This window comes from Idiotropiscis lumnitzeri, chromosome 6 (assembly GCF_059441095.1).
Source record: "Idiotropiscis lumnitzeri isolate Australia: NSW breed Sydney's pygmy pipehorse chromosome 6, RoL_Ilum_1.0, whole genome shotgun sequence".
Classification (NCBI taxonomy): Eukaryota; Metazoa; Chordata; class Actinopteri; order Syngnathiformes; family Syngnathidae; genus Idiotropiscis; species Idiotropiscis lumnitzeri.
Genome location: NC_142396.1, coordinates 10,181,533 through 10,209,057, shown reverse-complemented (window position 1 = coordinate 10,209,057; position 27,525 = coordinate 10,181,533). Strand labels below are relative to the sequence as shown.

General features: G+C 40.1%; 1 protein-coding gene across 2 annotated transcripts; it reads left to right on the top strand.

Annotated features, from left to right (window-relative positions):
- The first annotated feature begins 1,294 nt into the window (after nucleotides 1–1,294).
- On the top strand, nucleotides 1,295–27,525 carry rfx4 (regulatory factor X, 4). 2 transcript variants are annotated; one of them, XM_088298383.1, is made up of 18 exons: nucleotides 1,295–1,416; nucleotides 10,825–10,911; nucleotides 11,025–11,085; nucleotides 11,407–11,530; nucleotides 13,153–13,214; nucleotides 13,824–14,037; nucleotides 15,488–15,565; nucleotides 15,648–15,811; nucleotides 16,855–16,955; nucleotides 17,160–17,218; nucleotides 17,328–17,472; nucleotides 18,218–18,312; nucleotides 19,714–19,831; nucleotides 22,557–22,676; nucleotides 23,847–23,996; nucleotides 24,270–24,411; nucleotides 24,887–25,025; nucleotides 26,654–27,525. In XM_088298383.1, the coding sequence occupies exons 1-18, from the start codon at nucleotides 1,374–1,376 to the stop codon at nucleotides 26,927–26,929; spliced, it is 2,178 nt and encodes a 725-aa protein (XP_088154509.1). In that variant the 5' UTR covers nucleotides 1,295–1,373; the 3' UTR covers nucleotides 26,930–27,525. The 2 variants fall into 2 exon arrangements, with proteins under 2 accessions (XP_088154509.1, XP_088154508.1); XM_088298382.1 differs by having other exon boundaries at nucleotides 24,231–24,411.

The window sequence follows — 27,525 nt, the reverse complement described above, 5'->3', positions numbered from 1 at the left end:
AGAACATTGCACGTTATTTAGTTTTTGTTTTTGGTGGGAAGGATGCAATGTTTTTAATATAAAAACTTTGTGTTAAAGGGTCATAATAAAACAAGTGGCAAGACCTATTTTTGCAGATTACAAGCTTTTATGGACCGATTAAATGGATCAGCTGATGATCGGTTAAATATAACTGGATTTCTCACCTTAGTGTATGTAATTATACTTGAATATACAGGAAATCTTAGTACGTTTATTCAATATCTGATATCCAGCTGGAGGTCCGTATACGAGTACGTTCCGTGTCCTCACTTTTAAGACAACTCATTTCACTTCTAGAGTGTTTTAATGGTCATGTTTTTGCCCACTTCTATATGACATTTCAGCACACTAGCAGAACAACTTTGGCATACTAATAGGACAACTACTTGTCCCTGTTTAGGCAAACTCTGTACTCGTTGACACCGGTGTGCTGCTAGCATGGGAAGTCATTAAAGCATTTATTTGATATGTGTTATATCCAGCTCAAGGTTCTAATAGTACGCTCTATGTCTGTCAAAAGTGTCACTACGAGTAGAAAAGACATGCACCGATTGTTGTTCTACTTGTGCATTGAATTGTCTTACTGATGAGGACAAAGAGCGTCCTCGTACATGGACCTCATGCTACATATCATGGATATTGAATAAACGTACTCCAAAAAGTAGAGCATTCCTCACGTACACGTAGTGTATCGCAAAATGTAACCACTGAGTGACTCAACTAGACGTCCTTGTGTTTTTGTTTTCAAATTCAGTTCTTGGAAATGCGTGAGGAACCACATTCGGATACTTTGGAAGTGAGAGCTGTGTGTGGTGTGAAAGCTTATGAAATGCCATCATGGAGGATGGGGTGGCCCACCCCGCCTTCACCGTCCCCCCTCCCTGCTTTTTTTTTTTTTTCCTTGGGAGGGGAGCTTTTCTTATTCAAAAGAGGCCCACAAAAGACTTCCAGTGAGCCTTGCCACATCCCCATCTGACTCGGGGGCCATTCATCAGCCCCGCAAGCCTATCAATGACATGTCCCCATCAGGGCTCCTATAAAAATCAGCCCCCTTTCCCATGAAACATCAGCAAACATTTTGACGGCTCTGCCTTTGCCCCCACTGGATTTCTGGAGGACCCTCTAAAACAGCCCCCACCCTCCCACACACGGTACCCCCACCATTCCCCACCCACGTACCCTCACTCGCTCTCGCTCACTCTCTCTCTCTCTCTCGTCCACTCAGAGCCTCAGCATCTTCCCTCCGGCGGCCAGTGGTCACGGAGACGGCGAGGATAGAGAGCAGGTGGAGGAGGAGGAGGAGGGATAGTGGCAGCCGTTTTCTACTCGGAGGAGTGCTGGATGGGAAGAGGATGCACTGCGGGCTGCTGGAGGAGCCTGACATGGATTCCACAGGTCAGTGGGATGCCTCCAGGTCGCCTCGGGCCTCGCGTCAAGCGCTTTGGGGAAGTTCCCAAAGGGAAGAGCCCTGAAAGACAGGGAAGTCGGGCTTTTGGTTGTTGCTGTTTTCAGATTGCTTCTTCGTTTTTTTGGGGAAAGTAGGAGCAAAGAGCAAAAAATTCGTAATTCATTTCAGATTTTTGTTTTTGTAGTTGCTTGCTGTTATGAGTCTATAGTTGGCTCACATTCTTTCTTATTTTTGAAAGTGTAGAGTTGCTGCTCGTTTCAGCTGAATACTTCACTTTTTAGGAAGAATTTCAAATAGGACGGTGCAGATTGGATTTTCTCAAAATAACAACTACTAGTATATTTTCTAATCTATTTTTGTTGTATTTTTATTTTTTTTTAATAATTAGACATGTTTAGTTAAAATGTCTAATTGTATTTTTAAACAATATAGTAAGAGTTGTGGCTACTTTCTCTGCTAAAGTTTTCCGTTGTGGAATGTTTAATACGAGTGAACATTTTCTAATATAGGAAAAAATTAAAAAAATATTTTTCTTTTCCCAAGTAAATTATTAATTTGTTTTTATAAATGGCTGTCTTTGGCTTGTTGTCTAGTCCGTTTTTTTAAGTTATTATTATGTATTGAAAGAGTTAAAGGTAAATTCTTAATTGTTTGGAAAATTTCAAAGTTTGGGACCATTGAAGGGGAAAAAATAAATTCTGGACTATTTTTTTTTCACTTTTAAAGTATATTTGTTTATGAATGATATATATTTTTTCTATTTTATATTATCCTTAGGCGTATGTCTAGTTACTTTTTTCTCTTGTTTTTGTATTTTTGAGTTGGGTGAAGTTTTGCGGGAAACATGCAGTAAATAAACAAAAGTTCAGAATTGGGGGAAAATTTTTTCAAATTTCAATTCAGCTAGAGATTTGAATCAATTCCATTTTATATTGTCTCTTAAGTGGCTGGCCACTTAACTGCTTACATGAGGTTATTTTTTAATTTGTTGCAACATAATTTTTCTTTTCTTAAATTTCAGAATTGTAAATCAGTGAAACAATATCTTTAAGAATAAATAAGATAAAACTATCTGTAGGGGAAAATAAGGTGGTGAATCATTTAAATGCATTTAATTTTTTTTTGTTTAAATGAGGATTCCAATAATAGAAAATTATTTTACGTTGCTTCTTTAATTAACACTCTAATTTAATGAACCGAAAGAAATTCAATGTATGGTCAATTTTGGTCATTCAGCAGCTTTTGTTTAAAAAAAAAAATCTAAAGTACCATCAGAAAAATCTTATGCCATATCCTTTTTTCTAAAAAAAAAGCCGATGTTTAGAATAGGGTGAGTAAGTTGTTTGCCATAAAATTATATGATTAATTCTTACTTTTATGTAAAAAATCTATCTTTAAAATTGAGTGTTAAAGGGAAAATTAGCATCAGTAACAAAAGTCCAAGTATAGGTCACTTTTTACATGTTAAAGTTTGGAATTTCAGAAAACGCTTGTTAGGAATATGTTTAGTTTTGAAAAGAATAATTGAGTTATTTACATTTATTCAGCCATTTAAAAAAAATTTCTTTTTTTATACTTAAACTGCATCGAATTAAAGTAGCATCTGTGACACAAGTCAAATGTCATGCCAACAAACATTTCAAGTTGAATAAAGTCAGTGAATTTCTTTTTTTTGCCACCCGACTTTATGTATCAATAAAATTAATAGTGCAAGTCCAGTGTAATTCCCTCCATTGAAAGACATTTTGTGATTGAGCATGCAGGTGCACGCCAGCCGTGTGTGTCGGGTCACTTAGTCCACAGTGTGTGTTCAGAAATGTGTGAACATCCGTCCCACTTGTTGATCGACTTTAATCCAATTATTTCCGTCCCGTACTTATCTTCCCCCGAGACAAATGAAGCCTGTGTGGAGAATTAGCTTCACTTCAGCTGCTTTCGCTTTTTTTTCTTCTTACCCCCCTGACCATTCACCCCCCTACAACCCCACCGCCTCCCTTTTTGGAATTTTTGAATTTAATCAAATTCTAACGATCAAATAAGATCACAATCTGCTATTGTACTGGAGGCTTGCGATTGTTTGTGGTATTGCACAGATGGAAAAACAAGGCTTGATTCAAAGTTGTGGAACATCAATTAGCATATTAGCATGAAGAAGGCTGTTTAAACTGAACTTACACAACCCAACTCCGACATCCAATACAACGCTCACTTTTGATTGACGCAGAGAGATTTTTATTGATTGTATTTGGGTGACATCAAACTGAGAGATGTTTCTAGCGTGTTGCTCATTTATTAGGATCAAAATCTGTCTTGTGTTATAGAACAATTGTTAAAATGACCATAATTGTTCAATAAATAGCTCTCCTGATAGTGTCAATCAAAAATTGTGCATTATAGTCAACCCCTGTTTATATAGGGAGATACATTCCAGGCTGAAAAGTTTGTGATATAGGGAGGCTCTATAGCAACTCTTTTGACCAATTTTGGCCTCCCGACATTCTTCAAAGACAACACTTTACACTTTACGTAAGTAGTACTTATTAAAGGATTCCTCAGTTTTTACTCCGTAGCATAATACTCACAGGCATCTAGTCTCTCTCTTAGTTGGGAACCTTCTCTGCCTCTTCTTCCTGCTCTTAATCTTCATCTCTTCCTGCATGTTTGCGACACAACAGTAAAGGTGTGCAACTGTAAATTTAGACTTGCTTGGATATTGTAATAAGTCTCATAAAAAAAGTCCCGCTATACCTAATATTGTGGCCCACTTGGTGTGTCAGTTAAGTCAGAAAAAATGAATCAGGCTTCGTCTTGTTTGGTTGGCTGTCATAGAAAATTCGGAGGATGCTCTGGTCAGCCGTGGTGTGTCTCCAACCTCAATTGTAGCTTTAATATCCTCGTACCGTTTTAGATTGCAATCTAAAATGTTTGTCTTAAAAATAAAGAGTTCTCTTTTCAACAATTTTCTTTCTTGTTGGAGAAGTACAAACTTGGGATGCATTTTCCCCCCTCAAATCTCAATTCAGGAGTAATTTTCCAACATTTGTTATATTTGGAAAAAAATGTATAATAAATTTATTCTTTGAGTTACTCTGGTTTGTTGCTTGCTTTTTCTTTTTTTTCTTTTGTAGTGGGATATGAGAAATAAAATCACCAATTCTCAGACAATCTCAATTAAAAAAGTAATGATTTGTTTGAATCAATACCCGTTTGCGGGCTGCTATTTGGCATATGTCTAGTTGTTTTTTTTTTAAATTTTTTTTTTCTCAGAGGGGGGCAAAAAAAACATGTTTTAAAGTTCAAAATTGGCGATTAGGTTTTTAAAAAAAAATAAAACATCTAAATTCAGTTCTTATCCTTGAAAACATTTCCACAGCGCGTATGCAGGATTGAAAACTACAACCAAAGCTACAACCACTTTTTTTGGAGTGCATATTGTGCCTCATTGAAAACAGTGGGATGAGGTAATACATTGTGTTCATCTATGTTGTACAACCACTCATGCTATAGTTCTTTGGCGCCAATTTGGTTGTGCGTGGGTGTACCTAATAATTTGGCTTAATGAAAAGAAAGCATATTTTGATGTTGCGGTTACAGTGCTCAAGAATATTGCCATGTTGCCTCGCAGTTATGGTGCGTTCCTTCACATCCCGTTAGAAGGCCCTCTTGGATGTCATGAGTTTCGCTGTGTGCCTCAGTCGCTTGCCCAAAGTCAGCGGAAAGTGAGACATGAATTTGGAATTGTTTGCAGCTTTGCATTGATCAAGGAATTTAGACTTGAATGTGTTTAATATCACTTCAGTAATTGGAAGTTAGAATAGTTTGAATCAATGCAGAAATGACGAAGGAAGTAAATATGACAAATCGCTATTCGTTTAGAATTTTTTTCTTTCAATATGTGCTCATTGAATGTGGAAATGTGCTACGGTATTTCCATCCACGTCCTGAACAAGCTGAAAAGTTTCAAGTCGGAATGGTTAGAAACAGTTTAGAAATGTAAAAGAAAATCTCATATGTGTAAAATATCCACTAATTTGTGCCTTTTATTGTGAAAATGTACAATTAGTGGTAATCTGATCATTTTCAGAATTTTGACGAATAATACTCTGATCGGCTACATTTTGTGAAAATTTTGAATTTTGAACAGTGTGAGACCATGAGGAGGTAGGGTCGAGCAAAATTATTTCAGCGATGAGGAACTTTTTCTGTCAATGTCACCTTCACTTGAATGTTTTTCCCCTTGTGGAAAATGTAGAGTTGTAGGAAATGTAAGAATATTTGGAACGTCAAAAACACCAGCCCAAATGTCCTTAATTTTGTCTGAATTAGTGGACAAACATGACATGGAAGGACCAAAGAAAATGGGTGGAGCAATAATATATTAATACAATATCGAAATTTGGTCCAGAATTACAGATGTGAGTGCTATTTAGGATTTCCTCAAAGATAACAATTGTCTTGATGTGCAACAATCAAAACAATGTCTTACATGACATGAAAGCGCATTGTTATAGTGTGCACTTTCAAAAATGCTGCGTTGCTTTCCCAACCCACTAACAAAGATGGTGTGGATTTTGAGCAAATTGGGTTACATGTAGCCAAGGCTTTTTTTCACCAAGCAAATTGTGTTGAATATTAGATTTGGGCAGGTTGAAGAGTTGAAGCTGGTCGCCATTTTGAAGTTGTGTACTGAAGTTGTAGTGCATTTAATGGATCGTTCTGATGGTGGGCATGGGGATGGGTCTTACGTAGGGTAGGTCCACCCCTGCATTCAATTGCACAAGTGCATCTAATGTTGCGGCAATGCTGCCGCTACAATCTTCCCAGGGTACATCATTGCACCCTCACGTTATCATGCGTTTTTTTTTATGTGTTGACCTCGTGCTTATTTGGCACATATAAACTATCAGTTAAAACTTTGACATTCTTCTGCAAATCTGAATTTGTCATTCAGCTTCAGTGTGTTTTCATTTCCCATTTCTCGACACAGAGAGAGTGAGAAGAGGCGCTAAAGAATAGATGAATGGATGAAACTATCTCAATGATTTTTTTTTTCTACAGTCTCTCTAAAATCGATGGGTCTGGAACATCCCCCGCGATAATTGTACAGCTACTACAATTACGACAAATAATGACGATGACAATAATAACATTTGTCATGTTTGTCCCCTGCTGGGACGCTCGTGCGTTTTGCCTTCATCCTATATTCTCCGTCCACCACACTCCCAAAACACTTTTCAATCACTGTGACCCCCTCCCTTTTTGCCAACGGTGTGTCCCAACAACGGCTGCTGTGCTTGTCACATACTATCAGTGTTAGTGTGGAAGAAAAGGGGGAGCCTTGCAATCTTGTATCTCATTAAAATGGTCCACACATCAATGTGGCCCTGAGCAAAATTATATTTTGGCTCCCTGTATTTCTGCCAATAATATTGAGTAGTGATCATTCATACACTCAGGCAAACACTTGAGTTGCATAACATTCCAAATGATAAAGCACTAAGTGGGATCCAGACTATCAAGGCCTACTAAAATGAACAAAACTCAACCAGAGTAGAATGCAGTCACTGTAAACATGTGACTTGGTCGAATACTTTTCGCTTCAAAAACAACGACATTGTAATGCGACAACAAAAGTTTATTGTAGAATTAAAAATTAAACACATCATTTCATGATGTGTATTTCCCTAAACCACATAACTTTATTTTACAAAAATTAGTTATCCTAATGCTAATACATAATTCGAAACTTCATGTAGTAGACAGACTAATGAAACGAGCACGTGCCGGTGTTATAAAACTTTAAACAACTTATATTTTGACACACACTGTTCAGCAACACATGTTAGACAATATCAGTATTTACAAACATTTATTCCTTATCCTATGCGAAAAACGACAACTCTTACTGCTACTTACTGAGCAGTTGTGACTGTCCCCTCCATGCATATCTGTATGTATAATACATAATTATATATATATATATATATATATATATATATATATATATATATATATATATAAATAATTTTATTATACTGCATTATTCTTGTGGTGGCCAAGGATCTTCACATTCTATTAAATTCTCTTATTGCTGGTTCTCTATTGGAACTACAGTACTTACGAGAGTGATTTTTTTTTTTTTAAACACATCGTTATCGTTTTATGGGGGTCTGGAGCGATTTCATTGTTTATGTAAAGTTCAATAGACAGGTCTTAAAACTGTAAAAATGGACAAACACTAGTTCAAAAAGTGACCTAATCCAAACATTTGACTTTTATGCTACTTGTGTTCCTCAATACTACTCAAAAATAAAATTTAAAACCATAATTAATTACTCCTCCAGGCTGACCCTTCATTGCGCTTGGGGATCCCCTAGTAGTCGTGGGGCTCTAAGCAAGTGCTTAGTTGGCTTATGCCTTGGGCCAACTCTCATTAAAATGCTAATGTTCTTCTGATAAACACCAAGCAAAGTCTCTATAGGCTGATTAATTAATTTAATACTTCTAGGTTTTTTGGAATTCCAATAGTAAGCCTCTCTGTAAGCGCTTACACACACACACACACACACACGAACACACTCACACCAGTTGAGCTGGAAATGAAAACAGGCACAATGGCCTCCTCACTAAATGTGCGCAGGTTCTTTTAAGCCGGGGTGCTCCGTCGTCATCTTCTCCCGAGGGAGGAAGGCCGGGAGGGAGGCGATAATGGGGTCCTGAGGGTCGCAGGGGGGTGGGACAATGCTGGCTGGATTCCTGCCGTGTGGATGAAAAAGCCCCTCAAATAGAGCCGTGGCTAGCAATGTGAGCATTTACACCACATCCTTGATTGCCATCTTAAGGACCATGTTAGTTGTATGCTCGTGCATCGAATACATGCTCAAACAGCTCAATGGCAAGTTGTTTGAGCATCATTTCATATCCTTGATATCCAGATTAAGGTCCATATAGTAATCTGCTCTTTGTCCTCACTAGTATGACAACTACTCTTTAAACTGATGGGGAAAAAGTAACCCAAAATGGGTGGAACCAAATAATTAACCCAGCCTTGGGTTAAAGTAACCCCTTCAGCTATCCAGTGAGTCGGTTTGGAAAACAAGCCAGCATTTTTTAGTTTACTAAAACAACTACACTTTACTGGCAAGGCAAAACTGTGCACTAGTTGACAACTGCTTGCTTCTAGTGTTGTTGTTGTTGTTGTGCCTTGAGATACAAGTCATTCGACTTATGAGTTTTTTGAAATACGAACCGTCTTTAAATCGATTTTTTATTCTGACCTAAAAGTGCAGATTTAAGTGAATATTAGTTGACAACAAGCAGCAGCTTGGCAGATGCAATTAGTAAAGATGTAAAGATAAAGATGTGCTTTATTAGTCCCACAATGGGGAAATTTGAGAACAATTCAATTCAATTCATCAAAAAGTGGCTTCGTTATTGTGCCCCTCCCAATTGAATTATACATTAAAACAAAACAAAACACTGAGGATTGCACTTTCAAACTAGCACATACATCAGAATCAGAATGCCCTTTTCAGTCCATTAGTCTTTGTTTTAATGCACTTGTAGCGCCTGCCAGAGAGTAACTGGTCAAGAGGTGTGAGCTCGGGTGAGTATTAACTTTGATGATCTTGTGAGCTCTGCTGAGGCACCAGGTGGTGGAGATGTCCGACAGGGAAGGGAGAGGGCAGCCTATAATCCTCTGCGCCGTTTTGACTGTCCTCTGGAGCCTCACTCTATCTGCCTCAGTGCAGCCGCTGTACCAGGTGGAGACACAGTAAGTCAGCAGGCTCTCGATGGACGAGTGGTAGATTGCCAGCAGCTGCTTGCTGTCTGAGTTGTATTACCTGAGGACCATCAGGAAGTACACACGCTGGTGGACCTTCTTTATCACTGCTGTGGTGTAGTGTGTCCTGGAGTGGTCATCTGAGATCTCCACTCCCAGGAACTTTACTGTGTGGACCCTCTCCACACACTCCCCTTTGATGTAGAGGGAAGGCGGTACAGTCTTGTTCCTCCTGAAGTCGATGACAAGCTCTGGTTTTTGCAGTGTTCAGCTGTAGTTTAATGTCCTCACACCAAGCCGTTTGTCTCCGGACCTCCTCCCTGTAAGATGTCTCATCTCCTTTTGGGATCAGGCCGACCCCTGTTGTATCGTCTGCAAATTTGACGATGGTGTTGTCTTAGTGGGCCGGGCTGCAGTCGTAGGTGTAGAGAGCGTACAGGAGAGGGCTCAGCACGCAACCGGTTCTCAGCGTTCAGGTGGAGGATATGTAGGGGCCGAGTGTCTGTTGGTCAAAAAGTTCTTAATCCAGGTGCCTGTGAGGGGCGGGAGGCCAAGAATGTCCAGTTCGCCGATGAGGATGTCCGGGATGATTGTATTAAATGGCGTGCTGTAGTCCACAAAATGCATCCTGGCGTAGCTCTGCTGTTGTTCCAGGTGGCTCAGCACAACATGCAGAGCAGTGGCGATGGCGTCTTCAGTGGATCGGTTAGCCCGGTATGCAAACTGGTAGGGGTCCAGTGTGGGAGGAAGGCAGTCTCTGATGTACTGGAGAACCAGTCTCACAATGCACTTCATGTTGATAAATCGGCGAAAAGGGAGCGTTTCCCTCACCCCAAAAAATGGATGTATGTTAGATTTTTACGTACTTTACAAGTCACTTAATTTTTTAAAAATGTGAAATAGTAAATGGTCTTCACTTATCTAGCACTTTTCCACCGCTTAAGGCCCTCAAAGCGCTTCACACTGAGTTAGCATTCACCTCCTGATGCCGCAGCATCAGGTGCAATTGGGGGTTCCGTATCTTGCTCAAGGACACTTTGACACAATCCCAAGGGCCGGAGATCGAACCCGCAACCTCTGGGTTGGGAAATTAACACTCTACACTGAGCCGTGTCGCGAAAAAAAGGTTTCAGGATTTTTATTTATTTATTTTTTTTTTAATTAACATTACAAGATATTGGCTATTAAAAAAAAAAAAAGAAAAGAAAAAATGTAAAACATTTCATTATTTTTTTTAACTTAAAGGTTTGGGGTAAAATTGAATTGTTACTTAATTGTTTAATGCAAATTTCTTTTTATTTTTTTTTAAACCTTCAATGATAGAACATAATGACTATTACATTTATTAAAATGAACATAAAACTATACTAAACTGGATATCACATCTTATGTTACAAGATAACACACTAATTCTAATTTTTAAATGTATTTTTTTTTATTTCTTGTTTTGATAAAATTTCGATGTAGAATCCCTCCACCCCCCACACACACACAACCCCATTTAACCTGCTTAGGATATGTTGAAAAGATTGGATATCCCTGTTAAAGACACATGACGTGCATTGATTTCTCTCCAAGTGTCATATTGAACTGTGTGTGTGTTTGTCCGCAGAGAGCTGGATCGAGCGATGCCTCAACGAGAGCGAGAGCAAGCGTTACTCCAGCCACATGTCCCTGGGGAACATGTCCACCGACGAGCGTGAGTCACAACATGAACAATGTCACGTTCACTTCAACCAAGAAATGACATTATTGTTGTTACAATACGGGGACAGTCATTGACGAGTTGCATTAATTTTGTCCTTATTTCAGATGAAGAAAAAGAAAATAACAGGGCCTCCAAACCGCATTCGACACCTGCCACTCTGGAATGGTCTGTGTTGATCCACTTTTATGTACAAATGTGGAGTAAAATGTTTAAAAAAAAAAAAGGAAATCAAATAACATTGTGCACCTTTTAGATAGTTCTGTAAATATTTATTTCTTTATTGAAAACGCGGAAAGCCGATTTTCACTTAACAAAACCTAAAATATTTTGTTAAATTGCACAACTTGTAATTTTATCGTGGTTTGTTGCATTGAATTTAAAAAGAAAAATCCTCATTAATTTTACTACGTAAAATGCTATTACAGCACTCCTTATACTGCTGCCTTATACTGTTTCTAATTCTTATCCTTACGCTGTGTGGTCCAGGCTGGAGGAGAACTACGAGATTGCAGAAGGCGTGTGCATCCCGAGAAGCGCCCTCTACATGCACTACCTCGACTTCAGCGAGAAGCACGACACACAGCCGGTCAACGCGGCCAGCTTTGGGAAGGTAACTTTACGGAAAAAAACATTCAATGGCATATTGATACTCATCTCCTATTTATGTCCTATTGTGTTATTGATTTGCATTATTGACTGAGAAGTTAAGTAAGGAAAATGTGGCATAAGAAAAAAAAAAGTTAAAAAATGGTTGACTTCTTTGGTCTGTGCCCCATTTCTCCACAAAGTATTTTTTTGGTAGTTTTACCAGTTTTTTGTGACTTTTCCAAAATAAAGTCAAAATAGTTTTCAAACTTTTATTTATTTTGGGGGTTTTTGTTTTCTAATAAAAATGCCAATAAATAAAAATAGAGCCATCAAAATAAAAACACCTGCAAAGACTGAACAAGCTTGCCAAAGTTGCAAACGTGAACGATCGAATCAAGTCCTATATGTGTACCTTTGTCCAAATTCTCATTTCCATATCCCACCGCTTTACAAGGTTTTTCAGAAATGTTTTTGTTTTGTTCTTGATCCTTCGAAACAAATTAAGACAATTTTGCTGGCCAATTACAAACATCTATCTTGGATTTATTTTTCTGGATTTTTGCAACTGCTTGATTCTCTTCAAAGTTTTTTTTTTGTTATGTCGACAACAAAAAACATCCAAAATAATGTTGCGGTATTAAAGGCGAAGTCAAACCCCCCAAAATTCTTTGCAATAAAATGTTCTATGCACCTTCAATAGTCTAAACACAGTATTCTGGTTAACATTGTGTTTATGGAAAATGAGTTAAGTAGCAAAATTAACCGTTTTTAGTCACCTCAATTTTATTCAGCCAAATATCAGAATCGACATAGACCTAAAAAAAAAATCAGTGCGGCCCCTTTCATGCATAATCGCGGTAAGAAAGAAAATTCTGGATTTATCCTGATGCTCACCGAAATGTCTTTTCGAACCCGCGTCCTGCCCTCCACAGAGCTTGGCACTTTATGAGTTTTTGCGCTAAATGAGGCAGGCGAAGCTTCCCCACTCTGCCTCAGTGTGAAGCCTCCAGCGGCAGAATTCAATCCCGCCGACAAGATGAGCGACTTTGCTCCGTTCTCACAAGCCTGACAAAGCCACCCGACCCTCGTACGCTGGACCCCCCCCCCCCCACCCCTCACCTAAAAAAAAAACGACCAACCCTCCCCTCCCCGCTTTTCCCCTCGGCGGCTCCTGTCGGAAGATATTGAAAAAGAGAAGGGGCCGGGATTAATGTGTAATTAAAGGAAATTTGGAAGGGTGAGATGTTGCGGAATGTTAGATCAGTGGCTTGAGCGGTGTGGGGTGTCCTTTAGGAAGGCTTCATTGATTCAGGACAAAAAAAAAAGAGGGAGAGGAGAGGAGTGGAGAGAGCGGGCCCTGCACCGCCTCCCCTGTCTGCTCATTTATCAAGCGGGGGGCCTGACAGAAAGTTCACAGCTTGGCCTCTGTTTTCACGGCACACAATGGAGAGCGACACTGTTTGCTAAAGTTCTTCCACCCGCGGCCCGACCCTTTGGAGACGGCCACAAAAAAAGGGGGGAGATAGTGGGAAACTTATCATTTATGGCTGTCCAATAAGAAATAAAGAGAATGTTTCTGTCACCATCAATACGCTGCCTCAGCTATGAAAAGTCCACACTAAGCATCTTTTTGTTTTTAAACAGATTATCAGACAACAGTTTCCAGCACTAACCACCAGACGACTTGGCACAAGAGGGCAGTCCAAGTAAGTTGCTTGTCAATTTACTTAATTTTTAGTTCATTATTTTGATTTTCTTTTTGTATTAGGATGCTTTATTTTCATTGTGTATATGTATTTTTTGTTTTGTTTTGTGTTTTTTGGGCCGATTGATTTATTTTTTTTCCAATTTTCAAAGTCATTTAATTTATATTTTTTTATTCATTTTTTTACTTTATTTTGATTCACCACAAAGATAATCTGCTTTCATGGAGTACTACACAAATCAGAAAATATTTACTGTTGAGATGCTGGAATTCCGAGGCATAGTAAGCTCTCGAAGCAGTTAATTAACAAATTAATTTTCGGTTTTTATAATCGATTAGTTGTCGATTAATCATTGCAGCTAAAATATGTGCATACATACATATACATATAAACATGTACACATTAGTTTTTATTTTTTTTTATAAAACAAACAGAGCCATCAATGGTTCTGATATTAAGTTAAGTGTAAAAATGTCAGGATAATATCCAAATCAAGGGTGGTACCGAATTGGTGGCATGATTTCTAATAGCCTGACAGCTCCTTGTACGTAACTCTATGTTCATGTATGTCGATAAATAGGCATGTAAGTGTGATGTAACTGGGTGCAGGTACCACTACTACGGCATCGCGGTGAAGGAGACGTCGCAGTACTACGACGTGATGTATTCCAAGAAGGGTGCGGCGTGGGTGAACGAGGCGGGAAAGAAGGAGGTGACCAAGCAGACAGTGGCGTATTCACCGCGCTCCAAGCTGGGGACGCTGCTGCCAGAGTTCCCAAATGTCAAAGACCTCCAATTGCCTGCCAGCTTGCCTGAGGAGCGGGTAAACACGCATTTGTTCTTTTTTTTTTTTTTTTTTTTTTTTGAAGTCCGTCCTTAGCAGTGGTGGGAAATAACCAAGTACAAATTCTTTGTTACTTTACTTAAGTTGTGTTTTCAGGTATTTGCACTTCCTATTTAATGTCATGTGTTTACTATTTTACTTTTGCTGCCTCCATTTTCTCCATACTTAGTCAAAATAGGCTCGTTACTTTTTATAACCCCTACGGATGACGACACATTGTGAAAAAACAAATGTACACATAGAGATGAAGTCAAACACAGTTGGCATTTTGATAGATTGATTGATTGAGATCTTGAGGACTTACAAGGCAGAATGCGAACCAAAGCGCATTATCAACGATGACAGCAGAATTGTTTGTATTGTCTGCTCCGAAAATTATTCATGGCGAATTCCTGAAAATTACCAGCATCTGTCACACCAAAAATGTTGTTGACAGTTTTTTTTTTTTTTTGGTGGTTTTCCTCTCGCACACTATAAACACATTAAAGATTTATTTATCGATATCGAAATAGTGTACATGCAGGAATCCAATAAAAAAAAAAACATTGAGGGAAAATATACAATTAAAGCACATTATTTAAACACATTTAAAACATGCCATTGCACAAAACTAATTACATGCATGTATATGAAATACTGCACATATTGTTGTGTCTGTAGATGCATTTTTCTTTCACTCATTTATTACCATTGACGGCTAAAGACGTCAAAGGTCCATTTCTTTTTTTTTTTTTTTTTTTTTTTTTTTTACTCCGCTGGTAGTGAATGAGTTAAGCAGCGGGGCATGATGGTGTAGCTTTTGACATGGAAAATGTGCATATGAGTGTCTGGAACTGAGTTTTCTTTTTTTTAGCATTAGCATTTTTGTCAGTCATTTCATGAACACAGCCATGCTATTTGGTTATCAAAACAGGTACTGTATATACAGTAACTGACAGTAAAAATATTTTTTTCTCTTTTACACCTGCAGGAAGTACATTTCAGTGTCTGCAGTTTTTGTGTAGTTTTACATAAGGCGTTTAATCAGTACTTGTACTTTCACGCAAGACTCTGTCCTTTTATTTAAAAGCTCGTTGCGTGAGTCTTAGCGATTGAGACCCCCGCCCGCTGCCTCTGGCTCGGGTCCTGGAGAAAGACCCGGAGGATTTATACGCTGGCTCCTCGCTAACTCTTAATCTTTCGGAGGAGATAAAAAGATCTCGGCACGGACAAAGGCCTGGCACTAGCTGTCCGCCTTTTTACACACATGGTGGGGAGGGGTCGGTGGCGTGATTTGAACTGTTTTGCTGATCTCTAAAGCCTGCTTTATAGCTCCCGTGCTGTAACGCCAATTCGGCCGTTCCCATGCTTTGCGCGGGATTTATCTCCTTGTTTTGCTGGGACATTTCCTTGCGTCTCCGTCGATCAATACTGTGCTTGTCGCCCACAGGTGTCAACCTTCATCATGATGTACAGAACACACTGCCAGAGGATACTGGACACGGTCATCCGGGCCAACTTTGACGAGGCGAGGCTTTGTTTTGAGCTTTTATCAAACTGCTTCACTTGCAAAAACAACATTGGACATCACTGTGTGTGTATGTGTGTAGGTCCAAAGCTTCCTGCTCCATTTCTGGCAAGGCATGCCGCCCCACATGCTGCCCGTGCTCAGCTCGCCCACCGTGGTTAACATCGTCGGGGTGTGCGACTCCATCCTCTACAAGGCCATCTCCGGGGTACTCATGCCCACTGTCCTCCAAGCGTTGCCTGACAGGTGAGAAGGAGACCGCCGCTGTATACACCCACTGGACACATTATTAGGAACACTTGCACAAGCTCATCAGATTCATCCACACATTTTTTTTTTTCTTCGAGCCTATCCCAGATGACTTTGGGTTAGACACGGGCCTGGTCACTGAGCAGTTTTTGGGCCTGACTAATATGGATTGTTTGTTTTTTTTTAAACTATTTTTAGCACGATGCCAATGCTAAAATATACCTGGAAAAAAAAAATAACCGACAAATACTCTCACTAGTAATTATTCTCTGAAATGATGAAAGCAAACTGATTATCTTTTGTGTTAAAAGCAATTGAATCCATTTCAAAATGGTTGGTGAGTGCAACATCCATCCCTATTATGGGATTTTTGTTTTTTATAACTGAATAACACCAAATAAACAACAATAATTGTTTTTAATAAACAGTAAACGGGGGGTTGCAATATACTATATACTATTGCCCAATAAAATTTTAGTTAATTGTTTTAATAATCGATGGAAAAATCAACTCAATAATTCAGTCTAGAAATATTCAATAACAACGGCCCTACATCTGACTATTTTACAATACTTTGTCCTTTAGTATTTGTTTAACTTTAAAACCCTGAGAAGAATCTGTAAAAAAAAAAAGAAAAGAACAATTTTTGCAGATTTGTTTGAACGGTAAGTCATTATTGTTGTCTTATGATGTCATGTGTTAAAAATCTGATTTTAAAAGAGATAATATCAATCGACTGAACTAAATTGGCCTTGCAATTGATCGGTCGGCAATGCAAAGAAACCCCATCAAAACTAAGAGACTCCAATGAAATTAATTACAGGGTCGGGGCATGGGCTAAACAAACAATTTGTTGACAATCAGAACGGAAGTGTGATTGCAGGAATTTAATTTTTTTTTTAGAAAATTGTTGGGCTTGGTGCAGACATGCTAACCATTTGTGTTGCAAGCTAGCCATTTGCAGAGTTCATTCATCGAAAATCTGAGTTGTTTAAATGAGATACTTAAGTCTTTTTTTTTTCTGTCTATCATTGACACAGTTTGACGCAGGTAATCCGGAAGTTTGCCAAACAATTAGAAGAGTGGCTCAAAATCGCCCTTCACGACCTTCCGGAGAACCTAAGGAACATCAAATTTGAGTGTAAGTGGCTTAAACATGTTGATTTTTGAAGACCCAGTCATAATGTTTGTAAATATATAATACAGTCCCTCAATGATCACGTATCTGATTTTTATTTTTGATTGAACTCACTAGTGAATTGTCATACATGGAGTCTCCTAATATTTATTTTTAAAAGGAAATAGACCAGACTCCTCCTTATTTATTCCCCTGTAATCTCTGCAGTGTCCAGGAGATTCTCGCAAATCCTCAAGCGGCAAACATCCCTAAACCATCTGTGTCAGGTTCGTACTGAGGCTTGAGCGCTTTTTAATAAAATCCTTATGAGCAAACGCGGCCTTTCAGATAAGGATATGTGCTGATACGCGATAGTGTCCGTGTGGCTGTCCGCAGGCATCGCGCACCGTGATAAATAGCGCCGACATCACCTTCCAAATGCTGGAGGACTGGAGGAACGTGGACCTGAACAGCATCACCAAGCAGACGCTGTACACCATGGAGGACTCACAGGAGGAGCACCGGCGACTCATCATACACTGTAGGTCTGGTTTGGGGGGTCTCCGCTGACTGCCTGCTGCTCTACCGAATTTTAAAGTGTCCACCCGTCTGTGCAAAATAATGCATTACGCTGGCTCGTACCTCCAAAACTGTCACTTTTCAGGAGACCCATGTTTTTTCAACCATTAAGATTGCATCAACAAAGAGAGCAAACAATTTTCAACACTTTAGATGGCTCAGTAACACTGGTCAACAGCCAATTTTAATCAGAAATGGCTGTATGTGTCCCGAAACCTAGTTTCGACGCTGATTTAAAAAATTTCTTTACTCTTTTTTTCTCGCACATCTGGGGGTTTTTTTTGTTTTTTTTTTTTATATAGATATTTTCATTTTTTGTTTTTTTGTTTGACCTATAAAAGTGCAATATGGATTTTACCATTCGTTGTAATTTAGAGCTATGATGTTTCAGAAAAGAATTCCACCTGTTACTGAACTAAACCCTTAATTCATAACTGTTACGAAATATATTATTATTATTATTAGTATTATTATATGCAAAAAAGTTGATTTAACAAATGTAAAAATGTGTTGACCAGTGTAATACAAATATAATAACACCCACAACTCGGACTGACCAATAGTTTACAGTAGATTTGTGATTAAAAAAAAAAGATCAAATTGTGACAAAGGAGGTTTCAGTCCGACACCAGCCACAAGAATTCCAAATTAATGAATAATAAACCAGAAATAGTGTCTAAAGACCTCCAACTGCCCTTCTGTCTCAGTGTACCAGGAGTTTGATCGCCTCTTGGAGGAGCAGTCGCCGATCGAGGCCTACATCGAGTGGCTCGATTCCATGGTGGACCGTTGTGTCGTCAAGGTATGACAGCCATCCGCTTAATGTGTGTCTACTCGGCCGACAGCAACTCTTGCGTGAGTGTTGTGTTTTACTGTTCTCCCACTGTTCAGTAAATGCATCGTAAGCGCGTCAGCTCTTTTCCAGCATGTGAGGGCATTACAGTAAATACGAGGTGTGCTCCAGATCGGGTGTTACGAAAGATGTATTACAAACTCAAGAAACAAACTGCAATTTTTCCCCTTTAATGTGGGCCTGGTCAACCGGCATATTTACAAAAAGATCCTGGCGGCTTTTGATTCGTTCCAGTGAGCGAGAATAGTTGAGAGATGTACCTTGCTGTCCCGAGATGAACGTTGTCGTGCTGGAGCAACCTCCCTACTTGTCCAACCTGGCTCAGTGGGATTTTTTTTTCCACTTTTCCAAACTCAAGAGAGTAATGAAGGGGATCTGTTTTGAAGACTTGGACCATATCAAGAAGGTCGTGCTTATACATAATGTGAACTTAGCCTATGAGATTTTTGAAAGTTCATAAAAAAAAAAAATTAAAAAACAAAACTACTTGCATTTACATATGTATTCACAAACTTTGCCTAGAGTTCGAAACTGAACTGAAGTGCCTCCCGTGCCCACTGATCATCCTTGAGGACATTGTTCAGTCAAATGGTAAAAACGTAAGACGAGGGAAATATGACATTCTGGTGCAACTTGATAGGTGCTGAGAAGAAATAATTGCCGTCAAAGATGCATCCAAGAAATCTGAAATTTCTTTCATCACCGCAAAACAAAAACAGAAACTCGTTTTAAATGTTCTGTGCTTTTTGCAGTTTCTCACAGCTACTAATACCATTTTGAAGTGTTGTAGAACTGAGGGGAGTCCAACTCTCCAAGTGTCAACCACACAAGATGACACATAAAAATGACAATCTGTTTGGGAGCAGTATAGAAAAATATTGGGAAAAAAAAACATTGATGAAATTGGAACATTCTTGCTTTGAAGCACCAGCGCTAACATCCACCACACTGCCCGTTGACTGGACAGTTTGATATTCATATGCATCATGTTCACGACATTATATTTGCAAAGCCACTGGGCCTGAAAAAAGGCACCTGCAGCTCTGAGCTTGCTTGTCCCTCACTCACACAGCAATCCTCCCAGTTAATGATGTCTACAAGCTTCCCATTTGTGCCCATTATACGCCCGATATGGCCTTGTAAAATGTGGTCGCCCCAGCAACGCCTCGGCCTGGCCTGACAATGGTTCAATAGGAAGGCGTGTCCCCGGGGGCAAATTAAATAGTTGACTTGTTGACATGTTTTCTGGTCCCAGAGGGTTAAGCCCCAAACACAGGCTGAGGGGTTAATGCCGGCATCCTGACCCTTCCCCCATCTTTTCTCATGGAAATGGTCTTTTTCTCCTTCTAGGTGTCTGGGAAGAGGCCCGGCTGCCTGAAGAAGGTGGCCCAACAGTTCCTGTTGATGTGGTCCTGCTTCGGGACCAGAGTCATTCGTGACATGACGCTACACAGCGCCCCCAGCTTTGGTGAGCTGCCATTACTACTGCTGATCCTGTGGCGCCGTAACCACTAGCTGAGATGGCACAGAACTCACACTCTGTACATAAGTGCTTAAGTAAAAGTCCAGAAACTCAAAACACTTTTGATCAATGTCAAGTTATTAAATGAGGAGTAGAAAGGTCTACATACCCTTCATGCTATGCGCCGATACCTCGCAAATAATGATATTCCTTGGACGGGTCAACAAGTTTCATGCCAGTTGTGGGGGAACCAGCACACAATGGTGAAAAATGTGCTACTGGAACAACGACAAGAACGAAGCGTTCATGGGGCAGGGTGGAAAACTAGGTACAGATGGAGTGCTACTATAGTTGTAACCACAGTCAGAGAGAATACATGCAGAGGACGGGGAGGAATGGATTCTTCGGAACACCACATACAAATTGAACAAGAAACTCTGGGCTCAGTGTTCAAATCAAGTAATAAGAAGTTGTTTTCAGAACTGGAGATGGTTGAGGTACAATGTGCAGTACAAAGATGCCACTGCAAAAGAGCGTGAGGACACAAGGTCATTAGGAGGATGGCTTCAACATCCCCCCCAAACATCAAGAGTGGGTTCCTATCCAGACAAGCAGAACAACTCAATACAAGAGTAAATGACTTAAGCTAAGGTCTTCTCGACTGAAACAGGCCAATCCAAGGCTGAGAAAGAGCAACTCTGGAAGAGTATCTGGAAGAAGGAAGCGTGACACAATACCATTGACCAACGGCTGGCAGGTTTACAAATAGCGCACTGCAACGTCCCAGAACAAGAACCAGTCATCATAACAGGGGCAGATAACTAAGCAAGAGTGTCGAAGATGAAAAGCTGGACAGCACCAGGGCCCAACATGATTCATGTCTACTGGCTAAAGAAGCTTACTGCCTTCAATGAACACCTGGCAGTACAAATGTACCAGCTGCTAACGTCAGAGACCCTCACACAATTGCTAAATCGAGATCGGAGAGCATTCATTATGAAGAACCCCCAGAAAGGCACAACTCCACCAAACCATTGACCTATAACCTGCCTCTGCACCATATGAAAGGTCTTTCATCCAGAACTCAACGAGGCTGTGGACTACTGCTCTGGGGGCCAACTCAAAGCCAGTTGCACAGGTGAATATTAAAAATGGCATTTTACAAGGAGATTCTCTTTGCCCGCTGCAGTTTTGCTTAAGCCTGAAGCTGCTCAGTCAGATTATTTATATCCAGGCAAGGGTAGATAATCACAAACGAAGGGATTAAACTACCTGAAGGCAAAATAGCAGATGTGCAGGACAGCTACAAATACCTTGGAATTCCGCAGGCAAATAGCAATCATGAAGCAGCAGCTTGGAGCGCGGTCATGGCCAAGTACCTAAGGAGGGTGAGGCAGATTCTGAATAGTCATCTGAATGGCATGACTACGATCCAGGCCATTAACACCTATGCCTTGCCAGTAGTCCGATACCTTGCTGGCATAATTCCCTGTCTACTGGAAGAGAAGCAAGCCAATGAGATCAAGTCATGAATGCTCCTTACAATGCATGGAGGGTGTCACCCCAAGTCCAGCATCCTGAGGCCGTACACAAAGCAGAAAGAGGGGGGCCATGGACTAGTGAGCGTCCACGACACTTTCCAGGAGAAAACAACAAGCCTCCAAGAATACATCAAGGGACGACCTGCTTCGTGAATGCCGCTGGCAACGGAAGCCCAGTAAGGAGAAGGATCCAGATGGACTGTCATGGAAATTCAAGCCTCCGAATGCCATGTACCACCGTCAAATTGACGAAGAGCCTGACATCAAGAAAACATACCAGTGGCTGGAAAAGGCAGAGACAGCGTGGAGGCCCTAATTATGGCAGTACAAGAACAGGCCCTAAACACAAGATCAATAGAGACAGGTCACCATATCAGACAGGATGCCAGGTGCAGGCTGTGCAAAGAAGCAATATATATATATAAGTGCAAAGAAAGTTGAGCTGTCTCTTATTACAACTGGTAATGAGGATAGTACCCAGATAAATTGTCGAGCCAATTGGTGTGCAGGTGAAGTGGGCGTGGCCTGGGTAATTGAGGTGCCGTAAAATGAATAGGGAAAGTGACCTCTCGTTCCCTGGTTGTCCTTTGCCTGGGCATTTGAATATCAAAGACACAGCTGGCTCCCATGTTTCCGTAAAGCAGCTTTATGTGCACAAACAGATAATTAACAAATGTGACAACCCCCACCAGCCACACACACACACACACACCCTGTCGCCTCCCCCGAAGTGTTTACCAATGTGTTTCCACTTTATGGCAGCTCAGGATTGCTCCGGACTACCCTGAATGGTCAGCAAGTGTTTATCATGCGGACACGCATGCACAAGGACACAATTGTGGCGCTCACACCCACCCACCATCGCCCACTGGTCAGCTAGACCTATTTCTGGCATTGACCCGCAGTATGGAAAAATCAGGGCTGTCTTCAAAATAATTTCCTACTCCCTAAGAATTATTTGATTTTTATTATTGGTAAATTATTGCATTATTGGTAAATTAGCAATGTAACAAGATTAAACCGAAATGTAGCGTGGGTTCACTGCCTACAGAGGAGTGGGAGCGATTCTGAACCTAGTTCAGGAGTTACTTTCCCTCGTGGGGAGGATATGATGTCAAAGTGCGGGACGCATTTGCGACGTTTTGGTGGTGCTGTGATGGCTCTGGCAATAACACACACTCGTCACACAGGCTCCTTCCACCTGATCCATCTCATGTTTGATGACTATGTCCTATACCTGCTGGAGTCGCTGCACTGCCAGGAGAGGGCCAACGACCTCATGAGGGCCATGAAGGGCGAAGGTGGCACAGGTGAGGACGATGACGAAATACAACCACCACACTTGCATGATCAAGCACAGGAGTATATTCTGAGAATAAAGTTTCAGTTTTACGAGATTGAAGTATTAAAACAAATGGGATCTAAAAACTAATTTCCTTGGGCTGTTTCTTTAACGCTTGTGTGGTTATTTTCGACTTTCGAAATGTTGTTTTCTCTTCATTTACTTTTCCCCATCATGTTCTTCTTTCTACAAATTGCCTTCATTTACAAAAATGTTCTTTTTTAGTTCGATAAATATATTTTTTTTCTTTACTATTTTTCTCTGTATTTTATTTTATATTTCTTTCTTTGATAATTTTACTTCCAATATTTAGAATTGCTTGCTTTTCCCCTTCATATTTTTCTTCACTCTTTTCCCTCATATTTGAAAATGTTCTTTTTTTCACTTATAGTCAAAAAATATATTTTCAATTCTATTTTCTTTTAAGATTTTATGCAGTCTCTTTCTTTTACTATTTTTATGCTATTATTATTTTTTTTGTTCATATTTCTTTTCCTGATATCACCCCCAAACATTATTTTCTTTTTTCCCTCCCATCAGATTTTGTTCTTTTACCATTTACTTTTGATACTTAAATTTTTTATTTACTATTTTCCCCCTAATTTCTTCCTTATTTTTGGTACTATGTAATTCCTCATTTTTTTTCTGTCATATTTTTTGTTTGTTTATTGCTTCCCCCCTCATATTTTCTTGACTATTTTTCTCAAATTTTCAAATATGATTTATTTTCCATACTCCATCCTCATATTTGTTTTTTACTTTTTGTCTTTTTGTATCTTTTTTATGTACTTATACAGACATGTTTTTCTTTGTGTATTTGTTAATTAATTTTACCTCTACTCATCCTTTTTTTTCTATCAAATTTCTTTACCCTTTTCAAAGTTTTTTTTCTTTTATTGTCACTTCCACTCATACTTTCAACATTTACATTTTTTTAAATATTTTCTGTCCTATTCAATTTACCCCTGCAAATTTTAAAAACAAAGGTTATTACTATTTTATGTCTCTAATTTATTTATTTATTTATTTTTAGTCCCTAATATCGCAATGTGCAAATGGACAACCATGTGATTTCTGAGCTTTCCTGTAGTAGATTACAGTAAGACAGTGCAGCATGTTCACGTCCTCTCTTCCACAGAACAAGATGAAGAATTCACGCTGACTGAAATAACCGCCACTTCATCACCATCCCCGGGCGCCTACTCGCCCGCCCGCTCCGTCCACTCGGCCCCCTTATCATCGTCATCGCCCACAGCCGACACGTCGCCCGAATACCCGTCCAGCACAGGTCAGAGAGGCCAAATGTTTTTTGCGATCAAAGTCTTACTTGCAGAAATTCTTTGTTAGTTTTATACATTTCTACATTTCAGTCCTTTTTTTTTATTGCTTTATTTTTACTAAAGTACAGGAGTTAAAACATTGCTTCTACTTTTACCAGAGTATTTTGCGACACAAGTATCTATACTTCTACTTAAGTACAGAGTGTGAGTACTTTTACAACCTCTGTGTATGTGTCTGGCAGGCGCCGTTCAGTCATATACGTGGTCCCTTACATACACAGTGACAACGGCCGGAGGTTCCGCACCCGACGCCGGCCAGCAGCTGTCCTGCATGAGAAGCAGCAGCAGCGCCGCCGGCACGCCGCCACCGCCGCCCTCCTCTGCCCATCGCTTGCCCGTCTACGCCCACAGAGAGGAGCATGGGTAATTATACCTTTAAATATCTGGCTGTGTTCGGAGTCATTTCCTCATTCCCTACTATCTAATCACAATATGGTGGTACCTAGAATTTTTAAACTTTCAAGTTAGTCACTTTTTTTCTTTTCTCTTGCGAGCCGAAATTGTACTTAGAGGTGAGCTTCATATATGCAGTCTCTTAAGTGGAATCAGATCAGTCGAGACAGTTCAACGCCAACATCTAGTGTTGATTTATTAATTAATTTCTGTGTCAATGCAATTTAATTGTTTTTTTTTGTTTAGTTATAAAGACTTACATTTTAAAACGTAATTTTTTGATTACTTGTGTTATCTTTATCTAATATTTAAATTTGTTTGATGATTTAAGTGTGACAAATGTGCAAAAACTAAAAGAACAAGAAGGGACAAACATATTGTCAAACTCTTCAGTATCTTCTCACACCTCTATGAGCGTGTTTCAAATGCCTGCCTGCGTTTTCAGATACACGGGCAGCTACAACTACGGCAGCTACCCCAACCAGCATCCCCACGCCATCCAGAGCCAGTATCCAGGCCTCACCCACGACTCCGCCATTCCGCCGCCGCTCCACTACTCCGCTTACCACCGCTCATCTGCGCAGGTCAGTCTCACGCTCAGACTGAGGCAATTCATTTGTGGAAACAATGATAATTTTTGGGGAAAAATTCCAGGCATGGGTCAATTGAGATGTTTACACGTCTTCCGTCATGATATACGTTCACCCGATTTTTGATCGCTGAAACTGGTGTCGGGAGCTCTTTTGTTTTTTTCAAACTTTCCGAGAGGGCCTTCCTCAAAGTTCCACAATCCTGCTGTCCGCACAGCGGAAGCAGCTGTCAGTATTCCATCGTCATGCATGTGTTACTAAAATATTGTTATTCAATGCTCTCTTTTCAGCTAGGAGGCCCCCCGCTCTGCCCTTTGACTCCCCCGCGCTGACCGTCTTTTTCCGTGCGGCGACCGCTCATAATGGAGCTGACTGTAGTGTTTATATGATAACGTGAACACGTACTTCCTCTTTATTAAGATGCTTTTGGGCTTAAATCGGGCACAATGTGGCTGCTTTGTCCCTGGGAGAGGTCGGACTTTGTCTAATGTCCGAAATATGGTAGTCAGCCGCAGCTTGCGCTTACAGTCTGTGCTGTTTGGCATCTGTCGCCATAGCAACGCAGGGAGAAGCCCTATTTTCAAATGCTATTTCATTTTACAAACTTGCGCAATGTCATTTTATATCTAAGAAAATGACTACTATAATTTAGATCTATTGAATTGTATTTTAAAGCATGGTGCACACATGTTGAACGTGAAGCTAGATGGAAATTACCATCCAAATAACATTTTACATTTATATTATCTGAATCAATCCAGAGCACAGGACACCAAGTGTGGGTTCTTCCTGCTTAAGGCTAAGCTCGGCTAGGCTATGTTTTGGTACGTTGCTATTATTTTTAAAGGTAGTGAGTCTGGATTTGTCCGATTTTATATTTAGACTATGTTTTGCTAAATTTATATTTTTCAAGAATCGAAGATTGGTTTCTCTAGGCTTTATTTTGTGAGTTATTTATTATTATTTTTTTGTTTAGATGATGAGTCTGGTTTTCCCCATTTTTGGCTAATTTAAGCTACAGTAGGCTGTGCGATTATTTTTTTTAAAGAAACTGAGGCTGGTGTCCCCCTGAAGGCTGGGCTTTGTTTGTTCTAAATTTGCTATTATTTTCCAACGGAGTCTGGTTTTGCCCTGGTCTTAGACAATTATAAAACAATGAAAGCTTTTTATCATACAAAGTATGGTACTTGTTTCTCGTGTCAGTGTCATAGACAAAGTAATGGACTATTGATCTAAAATGAATGTAATTTAACCACATCCATGTCCAATATTAATTCTGAAAAATTATGTGATGGAAATAATTATATTAATATAATTAATTTATAAAATATTGATTTAATTCTCAAATTTTCTTAAAATTTAAAATTTACATTTTATTCACATTTTTAACACCTTGGAGTTTTTCCCCATCATCCATGGATGAATACTTTTATGCTTCAACTTTATTGTCATTTACATAGGGTGCTGGGATAGGCTTCCCAGCTGACTTTGGGAAAAAGCCGCACTACACCCTGAACTGGTCGCCAGCCAGTCGCAGGGCACTCACAAACACCATCACTGAGAGGGAACCCATCCCACGCCATCGTGACTCATTATAACATTTCTTGTCCTTTTTCCCACAGTACCAGTTCAATGGTCAGATGTCCCGCATGGATCCGTGTCTGATGAGCAGCACTCCCCGACTGCACTCCGCGCCCGTGACCCCCCGCTGGCCGGATATGTCCTCGGTCAACGGCTGCTACGGTAGCCCGCCTATGCACTCGTCACGATACACGGCGTCGGGGGATGTGTACTCGCCCCTGGTCCCGCGCAGGAACTCCGAGTACGAGCACTCGCAGCATTTCCCTGGCTTCGCCTACATCAATGGAGAGGCCGCCGCCACTGGCTGGGCCAAGTAGTCTCCATGAACACTTTGAACTGTAAAGTCAGTCTAGGTGTGAGGCCGCTGACAGGACAAAATGTCAATCATGTGTGGGTTTGATGCGGCGGTGTTTCAACAATTCTTGCTTTTTGTTCGTCCGTCCGTCCCTAGAAATCTGTGAAATCATGTACCGTGTCATGAAAAAGTATCTGCCCTCTTCCTTATTTGGGATTTTTTTGGGGAAAGTTCATCATGTTAAGGTAGAGTTTGACGCAGCCTCATTTCACACGCACACTTTCCCGCTTGGTCTTTGCTCAAAGAAACACACCCAGCTCACGAATACGTATTCGCAGCGACCACGCCAAGATAGCTACATTGTTAACGTGACTTGTTCATAATGAAGTATTGCCAAAAACAAAATGTTACAAGTTTGTTGTTGTATATTTTGGAATTTACAATCAATTAAAACATAAGCGAGGCGATGAACTCACCTGATGGGAGCAGTCACGTCAGCACTGGTAGTTGCAACCGCCCCTTGACAAGAAGTCGAGAGCTTTCCAATTCCGTCTTTTTGTCGCTCTCATTTGCGAAGTCTGCTTGTGTCTGTCCCTGCGAGCCTCGATGAGCATCATT

Coding starts and splice junctions, on each gene's coding strand:
- rfx4 (XM_088298382.1), top strand. CDS start 1,374: ATGCACTGCGGGCTGCTGGAGGAGCCTGACATGGATTCCACAG. Junction 10,912..11,024: donor GAACATGTCCACCGACGAGC/GTGAGTCACAAC, acceptor TCCTTATTTCAG/ATGAAGAAAAAGAAAATAAC. Junction 16,956..17,159: donor AAGGAACATCAAATTTGAGT/GTAAGTGGCTTA, acceptor TAATCTCTGCAG/TGTCCAGGAGATTCTCGCAA.